Source organism: Cyphomyrmex costatus, unplaced genomic scaffold (genome assembly GCF_001594065.2).
Source record: "Cyphomyrmex costatus isolate MS0001 unplaced genomic scaffold, Ccosl1.0 scaffold1448, whole genome shotgun sequence".
In the NCBI taxonomy this organism is placed as follows: Eukaryota; Metazoa; Arthropoda; class Insecta; order Hymenoptera; family Formicidae; genus Cyphomyrmex; species Cyphomyrmex costatus.
This window is the reverse complement of record NW_017275444.1, coordinates 2,110-11,457: the sequence shown is the minus strand read 5'-3', so window position 1 is coordinate 11,457 and position 9,348 is coordinate 2,110. Positions and strand designations below refer to the sequence as shown.

General features: G+C 33.7%; 3 protein-coding genes across 3 annotated transcripts; 2 read left to right on the top strand and 1 right to left on the bottom strand.

The window, feature by feature from the left end:
- The first annotated feature begins 2,185 nt into the window (after nucleotides 1-2,185).
- On the top strand, nucleotides 2,186-3,615 carry LOC108783213 (uncharacterized). Its single transcript, XM_018551727.1, has 2 exons — nucleotides 2,186-2,501; nucleotides 2,628-3,615. The coding sequence occupies exons 1-2, from the start codon at nucleotides 2,245-2,247 to the stop codon at nucleotides 3,613-3,615; spliced, it is 1,245 nt and encodes a 414-aa protein (XP_018407229.1). The 5' UTR covers nucleotides 2,186-2,244.
- A 502-nt stretch (nucleotides 3,616-4,117) lies between these two features.
- On the bottom strand, nucleotides 4,118-4,954 carry LOC108783214 (uncharacterized). The gene is made up of 3 exons (XM_018551728.1): nucleotides 4,922-4,954; nucleotides 4,684-4,800; nucleotides 4,118-4,598 (listed from the first exon to the last, which is right to left on the bottom strand). The coding sequence occupies exons 1-3, from the start codon at nucleotides 4,934-4,936 to the stop codon at nucleotides 4,140-4,142; spliced, it is 591 nt and encodes a 196-aa protein (XP_018407230.1). The 5' UTR covers nucleotides 4,937-4,954; the 3' UTR covers nucleotides 4,118-4,139.
- Nucleotides 4,955-7,051: 2,097 nt separating this feature from the next.
- On the top strand, nucleotides 7,052-7,913 carry LOC108783212 (putative nuclease HARBI1; the record flags this gene model as incomplete). The annotated part of the gene is made up of 4 exons (XM_018551726.1): nucleotides 7,052-7,322; nucleotides 7,376-7,493; nucleotides 7,566-7,665; nucleotides 7,736-7,913. Coding segments are annotated over exons 1-4 (667 nt in total), but the record flags the coding sequence as incomplete, so codon positions are not given.
- Between the last annotated feature and the right edge of the window lie 1,435 nt (nucleotides 7,914-9,348).

The following is a 9,348-nucleotide window of genomic DNA, read 5'->3' as shown; positions in this document are numbered from 1 at the left end:
CATTTGTTCTTCTGCAATCCTGTATTATAAGCTTTGCTAGTCGTATTAGGCAGTACGCACAGTCTTCTTCTTCTTCTTCTACTATATATTATTATAAATCTTCTTCTATTAATGGCTCCCGCCTCGAAAATATATAATAGGAGGTCGATACGGCCAGATCACGTCTCAAAAGTAAATCGTACATAAGGAAACGAAAGGGTGATGCAATGCCCGCGAAAATGCAATAAACAGATATTAGCGCCAGGCGCCAGTGTTACTATACCACAGTATATACAGTAGCGCAACTCTGCTGCTTTTATGTAGCACAAAATGGAGTGCGCATGCGCGAAATAAGTAAAGCCCGAGACACAATGCGAAGGAATAGCGATAGCGATAAGTTTCAACCTATCAAAAATATGTATTCCGATGTATTCTGATAAGTTGAAATTTATCAGAAATCGAATACACCGGAATACACATTTTTGATAGGTTGAAACTTATCGCTATCGTTCTTCCCTCGCATTGTGCCTTGGGCTTTACTTTCCATCTTTCTAGCTACTCTAGCTCATTTGCGACTGCATTTCGTTTCACGCTACGCTCATTATGTGCATTACAATTATGAATCTATTTCTTTTATTTGTTTTATATTTCGATAAATTTGATGTACATAAAGGCTGGATCCGTTTCAGGCATATGCGCGCATTTCAGGTGCGTTCCGAAATTAGTGGATCGCCAATCGCAGAATTATTCTGTTAGATCTGTTTGCAAAATCCGCGATTCGCTTCATGGATTGCACCCTTAGGGCGGATTCACACCTTGACGGAAAAACGGAAAAGCAGTAGCCAATCAGGTAGTCGACTTTCTGTTAGTTTTGTACTATTTACTACCAGCGCGAGTTTTGATCGGTTAACTGCTATTCCGCTTTCCGTTTTTCCGTCAAGTTGTGAACCCGGCCTTAGGCTGAGTTTTCACTCAGCGCGTTACGCGTCGTGTCGTTGAAGGAGAGAAAGAGGGATTGTTTAACAGTGTCACCAAATTTTTTTTAAAAAAGAAGGGTAAATGTTAAGAAGACCCCGTTCACCTCAAATTTTAATAAAAGTATACTCGATCGATGCGTTTTTGCACGAAACGAAAGAATCTGGCAAAAAAAATCGCTCTGCCTTGCGAACCGAGATATTAAGGTGCCTTTTCACGAACTGGAAAGGCTAGTTTCAGCAGCTCATGAAAAGGCACCTTTAAGCGTTAAAATTGACGACTATTCAGGAAATCTGTCACAGCCGCGAAATACTGCGTTGTGAGCTTGCGCTGCGGTCATATTTTCATGTTCTATGATCATGTGCGCATGTGTATTAGGCCGGAATCAGACTACGCATTGAAGATTGAGATTGAAGATTGAAAGATTGAATTTTGACTAATCAAAATAATAGGAGTTAAAATTTCTTTATCCTCATTAGTTAAATTTCAATCTTCAATCTTCAATCTCAATTTTCAATGCGTAGTCTGATTCCGGCCTTAGGTAAATTCATTGCTTTATGGCTCCCGCAGACAGAACGCGGAAACATTTGCCGCGCGGCGGAAGTTGGCACGATAACCAATCAATATCTTGCCGGCGAGATGCTGATTGGCTATCGCGGCAACTTCCGCCGCGCGGCAAGCGTTGCCGCGTTCTGTCTGCGGGAGTCATTACAAACCAATTCACTGCTTTACAAACAAATGCACTGCTTTACAAACAAATTAACTGCTTTACAAACAAATTCACTGCTTTAAAAACGAATGCACTGCTTTACAAACGAATGCACCGCTTTACAAACAAATTCATATCACTACTTTAAAACAAAAAAAGAGATTTATTTTGAGAATGGTGAATCTGTTCGTAAAGCAGTGCTTTCGTTTATATTTTGTAAAGCAGTGCTTTCGTTTATATTTTGTAAAGCAGTGAGTCAGCGAATTTACCTAATACACAAACACATGCGCATATGACCATAGAGCATGAAAATATGACCGCAGCGCATGCTCATACCACAGTATTTCGCATCTGTGGTCTAGTTTCCACCGTAAAGGCTTAAACACAATAGGCACAGGCAATAGGCACAGGCAACAGGGAATAACGAGCCGTCCAATCAGAGCTCATGTTAGTTCAATGTATATATTCGCATACATAACCTACTCATTGATGTTGGTTTTTTCGCAATGGATAATCATTTTGAAAATAATGTATTGTTATTTATTGTTACTGCGCAAATACTTGGGCTAGGATTATACGCTATGAGGAGAAAGAAAAAAAATAAGTACTGGATCAATAGAAGGTGGTGGGTACGACCTATAAATGTGAAGCGTAGCGAGTATGGCGATTTCGCAACGCTTTTTGCAGAGTTGAAAGAAGATGCTGATCTCTTCTTTCGATATACCAGGATGAATGTGGATATATTTAATGAGCTTCTACAAATGATTAGACCATACTTACAGAAAACAAGCTTGAGAACTCCGATTTGTCCAGAGCAGCGACTTGCGATAACATTAAGGTAAAATATGATAATTGTGTTAGGTATTATTTTAACATTTTATAAATATATTTTAATATTTAATGAAAGTAAAATAATAAAATAATTAATTTTTTAATTCTTTCAATTCCAAAAATTGGCTTGTAGATATTTGGCAACTGGCGATCAAGTACTATCAGTGGCTCTTGCTTATAGAGTAGGAGAGTCTACTGCTCATAAAATTATAAAGGAGACATGTGAAGTGTTAGCCAAAGTTCTAATGCCATTATACATGAAAGCCCCTTCAGAAGATGAATGGAAACATATCAGCAAGGATTTTTTAGCTGAATGGAATTTACCGAATTGTATCGGTGCAATAGATGGTAAGCACATAACTTTACAAGCACCAAGAAACTCTGGATCAATGTATTTCAACTACAAAAAAACGTTTAGCATCGTGCTGATGGCTGCTTGCGATAGCAAATATAAATTCACTATGTTCGATGTTGGTGCATTTGGTAGTGAAAGTGACGGAGGAATCCTTTCTAGATCAATATTTGGCAAGGCTTTATATGAAAGTAGTTTAAATTTTCCGAAAAGAAAAGTACGTCTACCTGGTTCTGAGGAAAAAACATATTTATATTTCGTTGGCGATGAAGCCTTTCAAATGACAGTAAATATGATGCGACCTTATCCAGGAAGAAATCTGAACGAACAGAAAAAGATTTTTAATTATCGCTTATCGCGTGCTCGAAGGACGATCGAAAATACGTTTGGAATCCTTGTGTCTAGATGGAGGATCTTTCGCAAGCCGATATGTTCAAGCCCAGATGTTGCTGTTAAATTCGTTGTAGCAGCAATGTGTTTACATAATTTTTTGAAAACAAAAAATGATGAAAAATCACCACATCATCAAAGGTATTGTCCAAGTCAGTATGTGGATCGAGAAACTAACGAAGGAAATGTAATTTCAGGCGAATGGAGAGATCAGTTAGAGATAAACAATTTAAGAAATTTAACTACTAGTGCACATCGAGCTGCTAGAGAAGCATATGAAATGCGAGATATGCTCTCTTCATATTTTTTAACTCCTACAGGTGAGGTACCGTGGCAGTACGAATACATACGACGTGGACAATATCATGATGTGACGTAAGAATAATAGTAATAATGACTCTTTAACGATCAAAACAATAAGAAAACGTGCATCTAGAAGTCGAGTACGGATTATTTTTTGTAATATTAACAAATATGATTTATTTTAAAACTTATAAAGGTTTACACTTTAAAACTTATGATTTAATTTATCTTTCTATTATGTACGCTCATATTTTATAATATAAGGGTTTACGCACAATAGGAGAAATATTAGGAACAGATATTAAATATAAGAATTTTAACCTATCAGAACTGTGTACTGTGGAATGTACGCTTTCTGACAGGTTGAAATTCTTATATTTAATATTTGTTCCTAATATTTCTTCTATTGTGCGTAGGCCTTAAGTATTTATAATAATATAAATATTTTATAATATAATATGTTTATAATATAATAAGTATAAGCTTATACATATTTTATTAATGGATGATTTCCGACAATGTACACAGACGAAAACTATAATATAACAATATAATAAAACAATACTTGTGTCGATTGTCTTCTAAAAGAAAAGCTGCTTATTATTCATTATGTGAGTACATAATTTCCAAGAACTTCCTTTTCAAGGTACTCTTCATTGGCTCCATTGTTCTTTTTAGCTCCGCTGTCACAAGTTTACCGATGATCACATCCGGATCCTGAATATCACTATCGTTTTGATTTTGGACAATTTTAGATGCTACTGTATTAAGCGTAGTATTCATTTGGCAAAAGGCTGTTTCTACAGCGTCTTTAGGCCTTTTTGAAGGTCTTCTCGTTTCAGTGAAACAAGATAAAGGCGTATTTAACGTTTTCGCCGAAGTCAATGGCTCGTTTATTTGTGGAATTGGCATTCTGGGTGGTGAAGGAGCAGATGATGGTCGTATTGGTGAAGGTGTCGCTCTTAGCATTGGTGAAGGTGTGGATCTCAGCATTGGTGAAGGTGTGGATCTCATCGATGAAGATGTCGATTCAGGTGTCAATTGCACAGATGCTGACGACTAAAAGAAGTTAAATTTATAAACATAAATGTCATTTGTATTATACTTTTTAAAGTCTTACTATACTATTCTAAAAATTACTTACAAATGAAGATTGATTTGCATTAGATATATTAGAATACTGTACAGACGAGTTACTTTGATTATGTTGATATTGTGCTAATAACGGAGTGAATGATTGCATCTGTGAAAACGATGATGGCTGAAAGGAAATTAAATATATGAATTGTTCATCTTATGCATATATATTTATTATTAATTTGATATTACAAATATAAAACTCAGAATTTTTTTGCGTACCTAATATATATAACAGTACTTACATGCATAGATTGCATTTCCTGTCCGTTGTTGCCAAAACTAAACTGCTCACTTACAGAGCGTAATTCCATCTAAAAACAAGAAATAAATTGTATTCGTACTTTTTAAATAATTTACAATGTATGGTTGGTACACATTGAATATAACCATTATTTAAACCATAACTGTATTAGAAGATTCTAGTATGAGATATAATGTGAATATACTGTGTATAATATATTAAATAGATCAAAATATAAATGTGTCACATATATGAATATATGTATGTTCTTCAAAATATTATAGACAAAAATACAAAGGTTTTCTAAAAATGAAATATTCTTTACGTGACATTTCTACTGATGTTGCTACCACACTATAATGGTTAAATTTATTGTATACCGATCTATAGTTTATTTTAAAAATAATAATTTCTCTCTCTCGTACATTAGCTTTATCACTATGTATTTCATCATACGTTTCATTTTGTGCAGGCTTTTGCACAAAAGATTGAGTATTCATACACGAACTGACTTTTTCGGTAACATTAGAATAAGTTCTAAAATCATAAAAATAAGATATGTATATATATATATAAACAAAGTTTATAAAATATATTAAATTAAAAGTCTATAATCTTTCTTATATATAAAACATGAAATTAACCTTCTTGGAGTAACAATCTTCTCTAAAAAACTTAAGTTATCGAATAGAACCCATTTTTGTCTTTTTGGTTTTCCTGCCCCACTTCTCGTTTCATTTTCTCGTAGTTGCCTCTCCTTACTAAAGCGTTGCCGAAGACGTAACCAACGTAATTGACAGTCAGATACTATATAATATGCATAAAACATTGTCATCATCATTCATAAATTGTAATGCTAGCTACAATTTAAATAAAATTAGATTTAATAAACTCTTTTTCTTAATATTTAAGAAAAAAAAATTTTCAGCAGGAAAAGTATAAATAAACGACTGATCTAAATGTTAATTTACTTTTTATATTAACACATATACAGCAAAAAAGATAATTGATTTAGGTAAATATACTATAATATTAGAACTATTTAAATAGCTTATTTATATTAAACGAGTAATATTCAATATGTACTTAGTTATATTAAAAAAAATGATTTAAAAAATATATTCAGTTTAATTGTAATGTATGTACCTGAAACTTCTAAAATAGAAGATATCTCTGCCCATGCATTTTCTTTCATTTGAATATCTCGATATTCTTTCATTTTTTTATCATAAAGAAATGGACGAGATCGGATTAAATCTATTAAAAGATCGTCCCCATATTTTTGATTCTGTGTGAAAAATTCTACATCCAAGCTGTCTTCGTTTTCTAAAATGCTAGTATCCTCCATCGAATCGTCAAATTTCCTTTTTTGGCAGTATTCGTGATTAAATATCATGTTTTCCTTGAACTAAACTTTTGCCAAAACTATATTCGCGAATGAAATTTCAAAACAGTAGATAAACAACAGGCAACAGGCAGGCAACAGGAATAGGTAATGAGATTCCAACACGTTGAAAAACTGTTCTTATTGCCTATTCCACGTGTGTGTCTCCCATGCATGTTTGTAGTGGTGAGCTTGTATTAATATGGGTTATGTATCGCATTTATATCCTGAGCTCTGATTGGACAGCTCTTATTCTCTGTTCCCTGTTCCTATTGCCTATTGTGTTTAAGCCTTAACCCTCAATTCGGTTCTACTACGGTATAGATCAAACTTGGTGTACTGTTTCCATTGGAAGTAGAATTGAAGTGAATAAGATTTGTTGTTTCAGTAGAGCCAACTTAATTTTTGCTTTCATGAATATGACAAACGTAACTTCTAAACACTACAAACAATCACTCGAGTAAAAAGAAAATGGGTATTAACACAATTTTGTTAAATTATCAATTAATTGCATCAAATATAATTAATCAGTGTACTTTAGCAATCATACAAACACATGTAACATTCTGGCAAAATATATTAAAAATGCAAGGCAATAATACAAAGGTATTACTCATGATGCTTAAAGATCTAAAGAAAATAAATCGATCAAAAAGAAGATTTTGGATGAAAACTCGCAGTAAACATTGGTGGAAAATAATAGTACCTAATCATTTTTTAAACGAAGATTGGATTGAAAGTTTCAGAATGAAACGTACTACTTTTCAATTTATTTGTGATGAGCTGCGATCAGAACTTTGTCCTGCTACTCCATTTTTGGTTTCTAGAGAACCATTGAGTGTGGAACTAAAAGTGGCTGTAACATTATATTATTTAGCAAGTTGCTGCGAATATCGTGTAGTTGCTAACATTTTCGGGATTCATAAAACATCTGTATGGAGATGCCTTCATAATACAGTTGATGCTATTAACAAAATACTTTTGCCAAAGTTTCTAAAAATGCCTGATGTTAATGAATGTGCAAGGATATCTGCAGCATATGAGCTCGTACAAATATTCCATAAGTAATAGGTGCGATTGATGGTACTCACATCCCTATTCTACCACCTGCAGATGGTTATAAAGATTATATCAACCGCAAAGGATGGCCATCTATTATACTTCAAGCGGTAGTAGATAATAACTTGAGGTAAAGTAATATTTACTTTTCACATGTAACAATAAATCAATATTGATTAATTAATTATTTTATTTTAATAAGGTTTATGAATGTCAACTGTCAAGCTCCTGGATCTTGTCATGATGCAGCTATATTTAAAACATCTATGCTGTATAAAGAAGTAGAACGGATCATTCCAAGGGTATATTTTTAAAAATTAATTTACTTTGCAATATTTTTGGAAAATAAAATTTTCTCAATACCTATTTCAGAAAACGAAGTTAGTTAATGGTGTTGAAATACCATATTTTTTGATTGGAGATCCAGCATATCCATTACTACCTTGGCTAATGAAAGGATATACAAAAGTTACACGTTTAACTCCACAAGAGGAATCATTTAATGTTTATTTGAATAGTAACAGAGTAGATATTGAAAGAGCGTTTGGACGTATTAAATCACGATTTCGTTGTTTATTAAAACGTATAGATTTACATTATACCAGTGTGCCTAAAGTAGTAATCGCATTTTGCGTATTACATAATATTTTGGAATTTAGAAATGAACCAATTTTACCTCATTGGAAGGAATCAGTTGAATCATCTGAAAATATATTTCCTCAACCTCTAAGAAATGAATGTAGAACATATGATTATTATAATGCGTCCAATATACGAGATGCTCTATGTAACTATATGACACAGTTTCCATTAAGAAAATCATATCAAATTACGTAAAGGAATATGAAAACATATTAAATCTTTATCTAATCTTTTTTTTCTTTAGTATTTGATTTAAAGGCACGTTTGGCTGTAAGAACATTATCTAATATGTCACGAGTGCTAAATTGCACAAGTGACAATTGTGCCATAACCAAGAAATAATATATTAAGAATAATATAAATTAATAATACGAATCGAGAACGCAACTCGATTGCGCGATCACGCCCTCGACCGATTACCGGAACGCGCGGCGAAATAAGTTTATTATAATATTAAAACCGCGAGCGCGACGCGATTACGCGATCACGCCCTCGACCGATTATCGGAACGCTGACGAGAAGCGCCGAATTAGAAGGTCGCAGACCTCAATAAATATGAGAAGACCGAAGCAGAGTAGAGTCAGCAATTTTAACAAGTTGTAGCGCGTCACTCTGCTCGAATACGATCTTAAAGTTATATCGCGACACGTGTAGTGTAAGTGATTTGTGTGAAATAATATCTTTGTGTATTAAAGTGAATATAATAAAGTTTATTAATATATAAAAGTTACAAAAAAAAATAAAAGAAGTGATTATTTAATTGCTGCTCCCGAATCCTTGGTGGATCCCGAATCCCGTGTCGCAAATAGCGGCACAACAAATAATTCAACTAAAATTATCACATAACATCACAGTACATTCAGGCTTTCTACTTCATTTATGACTACCGCTATATAAACTTAAATTAAAAACTTCGTTTACAAAAACTTACAAAACTTAAATTAGTTTCCACCCAGACAGCACACATATGCAAATATCTAAAACTGGCGCATAAGATATCTTAAAATCACATCTTTAAAATTACCTATTTAAGTATTATATACGCTTTATATGCGCCAATTTAAACTTGTTTGCATATGTGTGCTATCTCTGGGCATTCTTTTGTAACAATTTAATATTTAAATTTCCTTAAACAATAAAATGACTTATCCTTTAAAAAAAATAAAATTTGTACTGAATAAGTAGATATAGTAGGCCGGTTCTAATCCACTATGTGTTAGTGCGTGTATGTGTATGTGTGTGTGTGTGTCTGTGTGAGGGGGCAGGGAGGGGGAAGTGCACACGGATACAGAGCCGCCACCAGGTGGCGTTGGTGTCGCGCCGGGCCCTAGAAGAAAGAGGGG